This window comes from Petaurus breviceps, unplaced genomic scaffold, assembly GCF_028583685.1.
Source record: "Petaurus breviceps papuanus isolate PSGF00001 unplaced genomic scaffold, PetGlider_PUasm1.0 91133, whole genome shotgun sequence".
Taxonomy (NCBI): Eukaryota; Metazoa; Chordata; class Mammalia; order Diprotodontia; family Petauridae; genus Petaurus; species Petaurus breviceps.
Genome location: NW_027187419.1, coordinates 97,089,762 through 97,104,560, shown reverse-complemented (window position 1 = coordinate 97,104,560; position 14,799 = coordinate 97,089,762). Strand labels below are relative to the sequence as shown.

The window sequence follows — 14,799 nt, the reverse complement described above, 5'->3', positions numbered from 1 at the left end:
CTTTTTGGTGGTGGAAGACAGAAAAAAATAAATGCTTGATAACTGTAAAAAAAAAAAGTTGTTTTTTTTTTTTAAGTCTCTTGCTTCACTCTATCACTTGAGCAATCATCTCTGTTCTACTATGTATATGGAAATACTAATATTATTTTAATTTTAAAATTAAATTGGAAAAGAAGTTGGGGATCTGAGAAAAAAAGAAAAATGAACCCCAGACCAGTGGAAATAACTCATCCCAGTTCGTATAGATACTAAGAGTTAGATCCAGGAGAGATCCAGGTATAGGGACTCCCAGGAATCCTTTATGCATACAGCTGCCTCCCCACCCTCAGAGAAAATTCCGAGGGTTAACAGGGTAATACACCAAATGGTTGGTCTTTATAAAGTCAGCAATCCTGTTGTTTCAATTCAACAACTGTTTATTGTCCACTATGTGTAAAACATTGTGCTAGTGCGATACCAAGAGGAATGAGATTTACAGTCTCCCCATAACAATAGTTTGCTAAAGAAACAGTATGAATTCAAGGATCTGTAAGAGATGATGTTTTTAAGTTTCTACAACACCTTTCCCTTCATCAGAGAAATACTGTGGAAACTTGCACCCTCAGCCACACAGAGATCACTGCCTGACCAGAGCAAGCATGGTGCAGGGTCTTCCCTGTGTGGCTACAAGAGTCCTTTTACTTTGACCTGGACCTTGGAGACATTTTTCATTCATCAGCAGCATTCCTTTACTGTCTAATGATTTCTTGCTGATCAATACTTCCAGATCTTTGCCCTAGCACTAATGGCTCCACTATGTGCAACAGTAGAATATTTTTTAAAAGCACAGGCATTCCATGGCCTTTCTTCCTGCATTTGCACTGTCCATTTCCCATCCTGGAAGGTACTCTCTTCTTCTGCTTCTCAGAAGCCCTTCCTTCCTTCAAGACTCAGCAAAAACATCACCTTCTATAGGATGTCTTTCCTTTCTATAGGAGTGCCCTCCCTCCATAAATTACCCTCTATACATTTTTGTAGCACTGGGTAATTTGTCTAACCACTCTCAACTTCAATTTCTATGTGGATAAAATGGAGATAATAATAGCACTTACTTTTAAGTGTTATTTTGAGGATTAAGTGAGAGATTTTGTGTGTGTATGTGTGTGCGCACACACTTGCATGTGTATATATATTTGAAAATTAGAGTATTTTACAAAATCTTACAGTTATTGTGATTATTTTCTTTATTCTTTACACACACACACACACACACACACACACACACACACACACACACACTTTGTCTTCCCTGATACAAAGTAAGCTCCATGAAGGCAAGAACTGCTTCATTTTTCTCTTTGTATCTGTAGCACTCAGCATGTTGCCTGGCACACAGTAGGGACTTAATGATTGATTGTTCATCAGTTATTCTTAACCCACTTTAAGACAGATTTATTTAGCCCATTACAGAATACCTACATGAAATGTTCCATGCCAGATTAAATTTTTAAATGATGGCAGGCTATGGTGGAAAATTCATAGGCTTTGGAATTGGGAGACATGAGCTCTGTCATTAGCTAGCCATTTTACCTTGGGCAAATCACATTCCTAGGTCTCAGTTTCTTCCTTTCTAAAATTAAGAACTTTAATGATCTTTAAGGCCCCTTTTAACTGTGACATTTTAGGAGCCTAAGATCCTGAGAGCTCCCATGCATAAAGCATATTAAATTCCTGAGACTGAACACATGAAATACTCACTGATTGACCTTCATCAAATTTCTTTTCCTCCATGAGCTTAAAGTTTTATCCTCTGAAAGGTGGGGTTAGCAAATTTGCATTGACTTCATGAGGTAGTCTTGAGCTATAGCAGATAATAGGCATTTCCTGAGCATATAACTAAGACAAAGGGAGGTTCTTTATTGATGGGATTGTTATTTAAAATAGAGAAAGGCCTCTAAATACTTAAGGATGTTTCTTACCTTTTTCCAAATTTAACTCATCATCTTGTCTGGCTTGAAATGGATATAAGGCTTTGCATGTACCATTACCAAGACTGATGACTCCTGAAGCTAGAAACAAATTAATTTGCAATTACTACAAGGTTTCATTAGATAAAGAGAAATAGTGGAAATCTATATAGTTGAATAACAGCATCTGATAGGCTTTCAGCCAGCCCATCCCCACTACTGTGACCTCACTTTATTCTTCTTATAGTCTTGACTTTTGACCCTATAGGGTTGACTTTGAGTCACTTGCCTCTCATCTCATAACTGCTCTAGCCTTATCAAACCCCACCCTGTGTTCCCTGCCCCACCCTTCCTCACTTTCTTTCCCACAGCTATACAGGGAGGAAAGAAATCATACAACTACCTAAAATATTAGGATCCTTTAAAAATTTATACTATCTAGTCTGGGCTGTCCCTGTTGCATGGTGAATCTTTTGATTTTCTTTAATTGGTTAACACCCTCTGAACAGGGTTCCTATATTCAAGACTTCTATACCACTCTCTTCTGGTAGAAGATCCCTTCTTCAGCCTTAATTAAAAAAATATCAAGGCAATCCATTCTTTTTTCTATCCAGCTCCATTTCCTCAATGCTGAATCTACACCATTCCTCATTATCTCCTCCCTTGTTCCAGTCTCTGAGAAAGGGATGACCTGTCCTTTTGCCAAGGACAGCCCCTTTTCCTATGTCACTCATGCTACTCACTATTTTCTGTCTCCTCCAGATCCTTGCACCTTCCATCATTCTCTATCTCTCTGTCTCTGTCTCTGTTTCTCTCCTTCAATCTTTTTTTTTTAATCTACTGGCTCTTTCCATGCTATCTACAAGCACACCCAAGCCTTCTCTATCCTTTAAAAACCTTCACTTGACCTCGTCATCCCTTCAAGTTACTATCCTATATGTCTTCTCCCTTTTATAGCCAAATGCCTAGAAAAAGCCATTTATAATTGTTGCCTCTGCTTCTTAATCTACCACTAACTTTTTAACTCTTTGCAGGCTGTCTTCCAAGCCTACCATTTGACTAAAATTGTTATCTCCAAGTTGACCAATGATCCTTTAACTGCTCTGTCTCAAGGGTTTTTTTTTTTTTTTCTCAACCTTTATTCTACTTAACTTTTCTTTGGCTTTTGACACTGCCTACCCAAGCCCACTCTCAGCCATACAATACCCTCTGGTCAAAGTGACTTCTATGATACTCTACTCTGCTAGTTCTCACTTTGTCTGACCACTCATTCTCAGTTTCCTTTTCTGGATCACCATATCTCCCCTGTCTCCTAATGATGGCCACTTCTGGATCTTCTTTGTTCTGGACCCTCTCCTTTTTCTGTCTTCATGGTTGCATCCATTCTCCTATGTGCAAATATCATTTCTGTGCAAATGACTTCTAAATCCATAGATTTATTCCCTAACATTTCTTATTAATTTCAAGCCTAAATCACCAATCAACTACAAGATATCTCTACCTAGATATTCTGGAGACATCTCAAACTCAGCATTTCCAAGATGATGCTTATCATTTCCCCCACCCTCAAAAAATCTGTAAAATGTCCTCATTTCTCTTGAGGGCATCACCATCCTTCTAGTCACCCAATGCTATAACTTCAGAGTAATTTTTTACTCTTTCTTCCCTCTCATCCCCCAATATCCAGTCAACTGCCAAGCCTTATTGACTCTCTCTTCACATTATCTCTCACATCTATCCCTTTCCCCACCCCCATTCATATTGGTTTAGGGGCTCATCGCCATTCATCTGAATTATTATAATAACCTTCTCATCTGTTTCCCATCTTTCATTCCCTCTCTTTGTTTACACAACTGCCAGCATCATCTTCCTGAGTCATAGATTGCCCCCAAACTCTGCTCGAAAATCTTCAGTGACTTCCCATTGCCTCTGTGATAAAATACAAATTCAGTAGCCAGTCACTCAAGCTCCTCTAAAATCTAGTTCCATTCAGAATTATTTCTTATTTCTCCTCTTTATAGCATAGATGGCCCAATCACTGTTTGCTGAACTGAACATTCTGTTCCCACTTTTGGCATGGGCTGTCCTTTATGCCTAGGATACATTTCTTCCTGATCTCTGCCCCTTAGAATCTTCAGCTTAGGTTCAACTCAAGAGACGTCCTCTTTGTGAAGCTCTCCCTGTTCTATGCAGCTGTTAATATTCTCTTTCCCTTCCAATTTTCTTTTATTTATTTTATATTGTAAGTATGTTGTGTCCCTCTCCAAGAGGATTTAGCCTCCATAAGGGTTTTGTGCTTCTCTTTGTACACTAGCGTCTAGTGTGGTTCCTTACACCCATTAGGGCACTTAACAAGTATTTGTTGAAATAACTTAAAGGAAATCTGACAGTAGCTGTAATTTTACAGCAGCTATAATTTTAAGGTTTTAGCATAATTTTTACAGTAGCTATAATTTTATAGTAGGTATAATTTTAAGGTTTTATAGTGTGGAATTAAATTTTTAAAGACATGTTTCCCACCTTAACTCACTGTATATTGATTAGATAATTTGTATGTTGCTTACATGATTTCTCTAGTAAAGATATTCCAGTCATGCCATAGGCTTACATGAGGAAATGTCACAGGATGTGCGACTTTCATTCTTATTACTAGATGACAAATGCACTGTTTTTCAGTCACTGTATCATGATGCTTTAGTGAATCATGAAGATCTTAGTGTATTCCAATGTTCTATGTTTCTTCCTTTCCTTTTGCCAACTTTTAGCCAAGCAAAGGGAGGAAGAAATGGCTAATTTGTCTGTCTCTCTATTTGGAAGGAGGTGTTTAGGAGGTACAGATTGGCAGTTGTGGAGAAAAGGGGTTATGTGGAGGTTGTGTCCCATTGACCTCAAGTGTGGTTGAGACAAGATAGCACAGATAATTGTGTTTCTCAAGCTGGGTACAGTCTTGGAGAGGATGGTGGTAACTATAGCTGCAAAATCTCCAAACAGCTGTTTGGTTATGTGGTGCTGGCAGTGGCAAGTGACCACCAACCTTCCAGAAGGAGGTGTGTGTATCAGATTGCACACAACATTTCTGTGTGAATATGACATATTTTTCTGTCATTAACCCCTCTCTTTGACATAAAAACACGTAGCATTGATTTTAGCCAGTAATCAATTTAGGGATTAGATATAAGGTTACCTAAGGGTGGAGATTCCGGTTTATTTGACGGTTCACTGGAAGATGCTGTTTTCACAACATTCTCTAATCTCTTCATCATAAAAGGACGTGATATTTTTACTGAACTATGTGTCTGGTCCTGTTAATAAAACATAACTAATGAAAAATGTGTGATTATTTATTGTCATCATAAAATTGACCATTAAATAAAAATAACCATTTAAAATAGCTCCAAAAGACTCATGATGGAAAATTCCATCCACATCCAGAGAAAGAAATATAGAGACTGAATGCAGATCGAAGCATACTATTTGCTCTCTTTTTTGTTTTGTTTTGTTTTTACTTTCTCATGGTTCCTCCCATTCATTCAAATTCTTCTATATGACATGATTAACGTGAAAATGTTTAACAAGAGTTTACACATAAAACCTATATCATATTGTATGCCCCCTGGGGGGGGAGAGAGAAGGGGACAGAAAATTTAAAACTTATGGAAGTGACTGTTGAAAACTAAAAATAAATAAATTAATTTTAAAAATAAGGAATTTTTCAATAATTTATACACTATTCCTTAGGGTATTAATAATAATAATAATAATAGCTAGCATTTATTGGGATGTTAAAGTTGCAAAGTGCTTAACATGTTCTCATCTCATGCACACATCTGATGTTCACAACAACTCTATGAAGTAGGTGCAGTTGTCATTTTCATTTTACAGATGAGGAAACTGAGGCAAAGAGAAGTTAAGTGTCACTTACAAGATCACACAACTAATGTTTGAGAAAAGATTTAAACTCAGGTCTTCCTCACTCCAGATCCAACATTTCATCCATTGGGTTACCTCTCATGTGAAAATACTACATTCAGTATATTACTGAATGATGCCATCCAATTTTTCTTCTGATGTTATAATTCCAGAATTTCTACAATTACATCATTTTACAACCAGTGTTCATAACTCTGATTTCCATGTGAAACCTATAAAATCTGTATATGTTTAATACAAATTCAACCTTAAAATGTTTTCAGTAAGTCTAAAATGTTGTATGTCCAAACGACTGAGGGTAATGTGCAGATTGTGGGCAGCACCAAAAGGGAAATGACTACCTTGGGATAAGTGCTCACACTGGGCACAGTGCTTTTTTATGATATGTCCTAGAAAGAGAGGCATCCAGGTGGCACAGTGGGTAGGGCATGGCACTTGGAGTCAAGAAGTTGCTATTGTTCAGTGGTGTTTGACTCTACGTGACCCCGTAAGACTATCTTGCCAACACTGGCCACGGGGTTTTCTTGGCAAAGACACTGGAGTGGTTTGCCATTTCCTTCTCCAGTTCACTTTACAGATGAGTGAACTGAGGCAAACAGGGTTAAGTGACTTACCTAGGTTCACACAGCTAGTAAGTGGCTAGCTACTAGCTAGCTAGTGGCTGTAAGAGGCTAGACTTGAACTCAGGTCTCCCTGAGTCCAGGCCCAGAACTATATCCACTGAGCCATCTAGCTGCATCTATTTCTAGTCAGGAAGTCAGAAAGACCTGAGTTGAAATCTAGCCTCAGATGTTCACTAGTTGTGTGATCCAGGACAAGTCACTTAGTCTATCTCTACCTCTGTTTCCTCAGATAAAAAATGGGGATGATAATAGCACCCACCTCCCCAGGTTGTTGTAAGGATCAAATGAGATAATATTTATAAAGTAATTTGCAAATATCAAAATGCTAGCTATTATTATGGAGAGAACATTGAGGTAACCACCCCCTGCTGTGATCATAGGCTTTTTGTCATTCTTTGGACTAATCACTAAGACAAGAAGAGTAATTTTTACAGTGTATATAGAAACATAATACATTGTTATTGTTTGTCCTTTGTTTCTGAAGAGGACTGATGACATCATGGATGATGTCTTGACTTGCGCGTAAATTGGACTTGAGTGAGGCAGAGTTACACAAAGTTGTTAACTCCACTCTCTCTTTCCAGAATCATTTAAGTCCAGTGGCAAGGTAAAAGTCAAGATGGCGGGTGATGGCCTGGGATGCAGTGGATGACCTTTGGGTCTTCGATATCTGACCAAGCCCTAACCTCCCCACAGAGCCTGCTGCAGCTGCTTTCATGGCCCTGGGAACAAATTGTTCTCATCTTCCCATTCCACCAGGAGAAGTCTTCACATGCGTGGGGGTAGACAGACTCCTAACTCACCAACAGGTGTGAGGCCTGCTGGTTACCCTCAACCTGGTCTAGCCCACCTGCCCAGAGGGTTTACCAGGATGTGGCCATTGCCAGGCTACAGCTACTTGGAGTCACAGGTGAGAGGTGGGTGATGAGTGGACACCAAAGGTGAATGAGCAGGCCTGAAAAGGGCTTGGCGGCCCTTACACCAGAGGTGCTAGTCCTTCCATACACCTCAACGTGTTTATATAGAAGGTTGATACAAGCACCACACAGATGTATTATGTACACACATTTAGTTGTCATCTCCCACTAAAGTCTTCTCCTAGTACCTCGTTGAATGGGTGTGAGTATGGGCTTGGACATAGACTTTGTTGAGAAACACTCCAGTTAAGTGTTGAGTTAATCGTCACCAGAAAGTTTCCAAAAGCTGCTGTTAACCATCTCTTCCAGAATGGAAGGGTTGTGAGTGGTAGAAGGTGTGAGAGTGCCTACATTGATGAATGCACAAATATTTTCAAGTATCAAAGTACTTATGTATATAGGAAGCCATGACATCTTAAAGTGATATATACATGTAAGTCTAATTAACTTGAATTGTTCAAATGATGATTCTTTGCTTAGAGTTGCACTATGTATGGAAAAATGTGAGCTAACTTAATTAAATCAGTTAATAGCATAAAAAAAATCAAGGAAGGATTGCTTAGCCTTATTAAGATGGCATTCAGGCAAACCATTTTTAAACACCCAAAATAACTCAGCAGTAGCAGTTTGTTTCACCTCTTACACTAGATATGTGCCTATGAGCAAGCCACTCCTTGAGCCTCAGTTTCCTTATCTGTAAAACAAATACATTGACACCCACAATACCTACTTTGAGTAGGATAACATGTGTAAAATGTTTTATAAACCTTAAATGTGATCAAAATATCAGTTATTTTTATTGAAACAAATATATTCTTTCATCTGATTGTGAAAGTGGGTTCTGTAGGATTACCACTTAGCAATAGTTTGTTGGTGGTAGTTCTTGTTACCCCTTGAAAGGAATAAAAGCTGTATTAAAAAAATGCTACATCATTTGTACTTTTTGCACAGAGAGCATATACTTCATGCAATATTATCCACTCCATCCCATCCTTATTTATATTTTTAAGTAACAAAGTTTAATTGTATAATAGAAAATGGATAATGACTTTTTATTGTTAAAATTTAAGTAAATGGATTACTCTTCCTTCTCAGTCCCACTCCCGATGTCAATGTATCATGACCTTGATCTCTCAAGTCCATGATTCCCTCTTATCCTGTGATTCCATAGGCCATAGTGAGTGAGTTCCTCCATTTCTAATAATGAGAGGATAGTTTTGTTCCTTGGTTGCCTATAAATTTACAGTGAATTAGCAACCTAGCAGCAACATTACCTGGCCATTACTTTAACATGCTCCCACTAACTCAATGTCTATCCTAGATATAGGAGCCTTACCTTTTCTTTCCATGTAGAGATACAAGAGCTGCATGGATGTGTTGGCTTAGGCCTCTGCTCCAGGTCAGCCAATACTGATGACAATTTGAAGAAGTTGGCTTGCAGAAGGTCTAGTTTCAGGTTGGTCTGCAGGAACATCATTTAGATATAAGAGTACTATTGGTAAGATGACATCATTTGGAGAATGAAAGAGGAATAGAGGTGCTTTCAGAAGTCAAGGAGATTTTTAGGAAAGTATGCATTCATTTTGTCCATCATGGTACATTTTCCTTCATCTTTGACATTTTTACTATAGTTTTCCCCTGTCTATCCCACTACTATATCTACCATTGGTTAGAACCTTAAGGTAGCTAGGTGGCAGAACACCAGGTCTGGAGCCAGGAAGAAATGAGTTCAAATCCATCCTCAGACACTTACTAGATATGTTACCCTGGGCAAGTCACTTAACCTCCATTTGCCTCAGTTTCCACATTTATAAAATGGGTACAATAATGGCACCTGTGTTGTGAGGATCAAATGAGATAACATTTATAAAGCACTTAGCACACAGTCCCTGCTTGGCACATAGTAGGTGTTATATAAATGTTAGCTATTATTATTATTATTAAAGTTGGTCTTACAGTGTAGGAGCTTCAATTTCATAGCCCTCTGAGGAGCTTGAAATGTTTCAAGGGGAACTAAAGAAAAACACCCTGTTTCTTATATTTTTATGTACCATCCCTAGAAACGAAGACAAACAGTATTATGTATTACGGATGACCAATAAATAATCATTGAATTGAATTGACCAAACTAAAGAAGACAATCAGGGTTAGGTGACTTGTCCAAGGTCAATACAGCTGATAAGCCTATAAGGTTACCAAGGGTCAGACACAATTAAACAACAATAACAAATGACCCGTAGTCTACTTTTGCAACACACAAAAAATTTAGTAACAAGTATCACTATTTTGTATTAGCCTCTGTTTTAGAGCGGGTAAGATGCAGAGGTTGTTGTTTTGTTTTGTTTTCCAAAAAACATTAGGTTTGCGGAGGAGTGAATTGAAATGATCCTGACCCTGCAATAGCACCCCCACTGAGAGATACTCCAGCTCTGCAAAATGGATTAAAGGCACCCAGCCATAATATCTAACTGATTCCATCATAAAATAATTGAAACTGCTTTTATTTGGTTCACAAACAATAAAAACCTGCAGCTACAACAGCGGGGCCTCTTAGGCGTATTAGATGTCATTAGGTATTATGCAAAGCAAGCAAAGTGGGCCAAGAGAAGCTGGACTCGTGTGAAACACTGCTAAAATCTTTCCTTTTTCCATGGAGCCTTCCCAGAATAACCCCACCAGGCTCTAATCGCTGGGAACACGCCAATCCTCCCACAGCACTAACACATTGCAATGTAGCTCCAATTAGTTTCCATTTCATAATTTCCTCATAAATGATTTATGTGGAAGAGGTTGCATGGGGGAATGGGTAAGAAACTGGACTTCAAGTCAGAAGACCAGGGTTCAGGTGCTGTTTCTGATGCGTACTAGCTGTGTGACCCTGATCAAATCATTTCACTTCCCAAGGCCAGTCAACACTCTAAAAATCTTAGCTGTAGAAAAGTTGCCAGTCTGCACTGCTGAAGGGAGTTGTCTCACCTGGAAGCTCCTTACCCTAGTGAAATCCCAGGTTCAGGCCAAGTTTGAGCTATATATTTATGACGAACTAGATGGGACATTTGCCATGATCCTTAAATCACATCACATAGGTGGCTGCCTAATCTTTCTCCAAGGGGGTCTGCCCCCACCCGAATATGAAGTCCAAAATGTTGCTAACTGATTTGACTAGTAACTTAACAATCAAATCTATCTGACCAGATACAACAAGCATTTATTAAGCACCTAGTGTTTGCAGAACAGCATGCTAGGAGTTATCTAGATAATAACAATTCATATTTATAGAGAAAGGCTTCTTATAGGAGGTAGCATTTTAGCTGGGTGCATAGGAGGAGAAATAGAAATTCAACAGGTAGAGAGAGGAAGAGAAAGTATTTCAGATTTTGAAGAAAACTTGAAAAAAAACAGTCACGAGAATATAAAGCACCTTCAGGTCCCTTGGGGTTAGCCAGCTTGCCTGAGGGGCTGAGTGCATGGAGCAGGGAGTTCTGGATGGTGCAGGAAGGCAGAGTGATATCAATCTGAACATCAGGTGCAGAAATCGGAACTTGATTTGACAAGCCAAAGGAAGCCACTGAATACTTGTAGCACAGGAGTGACGAAGATGTCCTAACCCTAGAAAATCTTCATTTGGCAGCAGTCTAGACAGATGAACGAGAGGGAGGAAAGGGAGGGGACATGCCTTGTTAGGAAAGGTTTACACAGGCAGCTGGCAAAGGCTGGTTCTAGGGGAGCAGGAGTGGTAATAGTGAGGAGAGAATGGATGTATAGATGTAGCAGAGATCTAAATGATTGAATATGAGAGATGAAGAGGAGTCCAGGGTCCAGGACAACCCTAAGGTAGCAAATGGGAGAAACAATAAATGGTTGTGCTGCAGAAAGAAATAATGAAGAGAAGGAAGATTATGGAGATATGAACAAGTGTGTAAAATAAATTACTAGTAGAGAGGAGAGATTGAAGAGATATGAGAGAGCTGAGGTAAATGATGGAGGAAGGTCCCAGAGGAGGCAGAAAGGAATAGTGTTAAAGGAGAAAGTAGCAACAGTAGCTAGGGCTTGAGGCAGAGAGGGAAGGATGAGAAAGAGGATCTATTGTTTCCTTGAGGTATATGTAGAGAGCATCACAGAGAATCTCTCCATCCCTGTCAGAACTAGTGACCACTTCTAGTGTTTCATTTGGGCATAAATCATACCACAAAAAGGAGTTTAGAAGCCTTGCTAAATATTTATGAAGTCTTGGGCATGAAACTGGAGAACTTAGGAACATAACTGATGTTTTCATCACTGGTACCAATTGTAGGCAAGGATGTCAGATGAGAAAAGTAGATTTATGAAGGGAAGTAGTTGGTTAGGAAGGAGCTCTTTGAGAATGAGATCTGGAATTTTGGACCATAGCTAAAAATACAAGAATAATGACCTTTTACCCAGGGATGGAGCAAACCTAAGAAAGACTGAGAAGAATTAATTTGTCTAAAGTCTTGCAAATGTAATCAAAGGGACTTTAAACTAATAAAGAAGAGCAGAGGATAAAAATGCCTGTGGCCATCCATCAAGTAAGAACGTAGTTATGGCACCGGAGGACTAGCAATAGAGACGCCCTGACATGTATGAGAGAAAAAGTTCAAGAAAGAAGTCAGCAATTAAACCCATAATTCAATTGTCATTAGGACTAACCAAGAAATTCTTAGTTGCTTTCTGATAAAGAGCAAGAGAAAAAAAAAGACAGAAGGAGAAAGAAAGAGGGAGACAGAGACAGAAAGAGACAGAGACACTGGGAGGGAGAGAGGGAGGAGACAGAGAGAGAAAGAGAGAGACAGAGACAGACAGAAACAATGAAAGGGAGAAAGAGAGGAGAGAGAGACAGAGACAGTGAGAGAGAGAAAGAGAGACAGACAAAAAGAGAAATGTTGGTGAAGAGAAATGATGGGAACCTTGGGAAGAAGTGAACATTTTATCTTAAGAATTTGTAATACAAAAGAGAAAGAAAGTCAGGCATAATCTGACATATGCCTTATGTTTTGCTAGAGCAAATTTCAAAGAGGTCGGAAAGGATAGGTAGGATCCCATGGCCTAAAATTCTACAAGAAAAGTTTGTCTAAGAGGTATAAGTGGCTCTCAAGAATGAAACTTTGATGACATAAAACCAGTTCTGATGAGAAACAGAAGAAGAAATTGTCTAAAGAGAATGATATTGCTACACAAAAAATTCATTGACCAACTTAGGTTTTAAAAAGAAATGTGCAATAGTTGGAAGCAAGGGCAGGTAATACAGATTAATACCATTGCTGATTGCTGTTCAGTCATTTCAGTTGTGTCTGATTCTTCAAGGCTCCATTTGGGGTTGGTTTTCTTGGGAAAGATACTGGAGTGATTTGCCATTTCTCTTCCTTAGCTCATTTTCCAGATGAGGAAACTGAGGCAAACAGAGCTAAGTGACTTGTCCAGGGTCACACAGCCAGTACGTGTCTGAGGCCAGATTTGAACTCATGAAGATGAGTCTGCCTGACTCTAGGCCAGGTACTCTATTCACTGCGCCACCTAGCCACCCCTATAAGTGCTATTATTTTCCTCATTTTATAGTAGAGGAAACTGGGGCTAAAAGAGGTTAAATTATTTGTCCAGGGTAAATGTCTGAGGCAAGACTTTAACTCAGATTTTCTTGACTTCAGGTTTAGCACTCTCCAGTGTGACACCTAGAAAGCCATAGTGTGATCCTTTCAGAATCGTTCTCAGGGCCACTAGAGGAGAGCTCAGGATGAGCTGAAGCTGATGAGGAAGGCAAAGGGCAATGAAAATGGCTGTTGGTTTTGTTTGTTTGTTTGTTTGTTTGTTTAACAATATTGGGATAAAAAGGAGGGTCAAATAAGGCATAGGACTAGGGGAGCCAGCTCACACCAGCTCCCCAGAGTCAATGCTAAACTTTCAGTGTGAGCATTCACACCCCAGAAACTGGCAAATACCACAGATCAGGACTTGATTTATTATTTTGTTGATAGTCTAGACATAAGAAAGTGATAGAGAAAATGTAAATGATGCAGATTAAATTTTAAAAGCGTTTTGTCTGTACTTTTTTTGGTCAGAGAAAGACCAAAGACCATACTATTTTCACTTTATTTTTCTGTATGTTTTTTCTTTTTGTTCTATTTCTATTTTCATGACAGGACTAATATGGAAATGTTTTACATGATTGCACATAAATAACCTATATCAAATTGCTTATCATTTTAGCAAGAGGAAATGGGAGGAAGGGAGGGAGAAAAATTTGGAACTCAAGGTACTATTTAAATAAAAAGAAAATTGATCAGCTAGAAAGCATTCAGATGAGATTGACATGCTTTATGATTGAATATGCCATATAAAACCAGTTGAAGGAACTGGGGATATTTATCTTGGAGAAGAGAAAATTTGGAGGAGACATGATCATTGTCTCTAAACATTTGAAGGGCAATCATTTGGAAGACAGTCATTAGCATAGAGATGATAATTATATCCATGGCAGTGACTTATGTCCTGTCACTGGGCTTTGATGATCCTGGAGGAGAGAGTGAGGTTGAAGCATTGATGTAGCTCTGCCCCACTTAAATCTAATCCACACACAAATCAAGATATCACCTGTGATACCATTGGTCCTCTTTGAGAACAAAGGAAGAACATCAACAACAATTTGAAAGAGAATAGATTTTTCCTACTTGCTTTCAGCTAGATGGCCCAGTGGATAGAATGCTGGGCCTGGAGTCTGAAAGACTTGAGTTCAAATCTTGATCTCACACACTTATTAGCTGTGTGACCCTGGGCAAGTCACTTGATCTAGTTTGCCTTGGTTTTCTCATCTGTAAAATGAGCTGGAGAAGAAAATGGCAAACCACTCCAGTATCCTTGTCAAAAAAACCCCAGATAGGGGCGGCCAGGTGGCTCAGCGAGTAAGAGCACCGGCTCCAGTGTCGGGATGACCTGGATCAAATCCGAGTTCAGATACTCAGCACCACACCCAGAAATAATAACTGGCCGTGTAACCTTGAGCAAGTTACTTAACCCCGGTTGCTTAAAAAAAAAAAAAAGAAAACCCCAGATGGAGTCACAAAGAGTTAACCAAACCAGTCCTGGAGTCCGGAGGACCTGAGTTCAAATCCAGCCTCAGGCTTTTACTAGCCGTGTGACCCTGGTAAGTCATTTAACCCTGATTGACCAAAAAAAGAAAAAAAGAATCAACCAACTGGACAACAAAACTTGGTTTGAGAAGACAACTAGGAGCACTAAGTTCAAAGAGGCAGATTTAGGATCATTGTAAAGAAATACCTTTTAACAATTAGACCTATAAGAAAGTAGAATGGATTGCTTTGGGAAAGTAATAGATTATCATTAGTGGCACTTGAAATGTTTTGAAACAGT

At 39.0% G+C, this 14,799-nt stretch overlaps 1 protein-coding gene across 3 annotated transcripts in view; it reads right to left on the bottom strand.

Annotated features, from left to right (window-relative positions):
* Positions 1-14,799, bottom strand: part of NOSTRIN (nitric oxide synthase trafficking) — an 85,769-nt gene that overhangs the window by 11,643 nt on the left and 59,327 nt on the right. For all 3 annotated transcript variants that reach the window (XM_069080819.1, XM_069080817.1, XM_069080818.1), the window contains 3 exons: positions 8,753-8,878; positions 5,131-5,248; positions 1,959-2,048 (listed from right to left, as the gene is read on the bottom strand). In XM_069080819.1, coding sequence (XP_068936920.1) covers positions 1,959-2,048; positions 5,131-5,248; positions 8,753-8,878 — 334 coding nt within the window. The remainder of the gene's footprint in view (positions 1-1,958; positions 2,049-5,130; positions 5,249-8,752; positions 8,879-14,799) is intronic.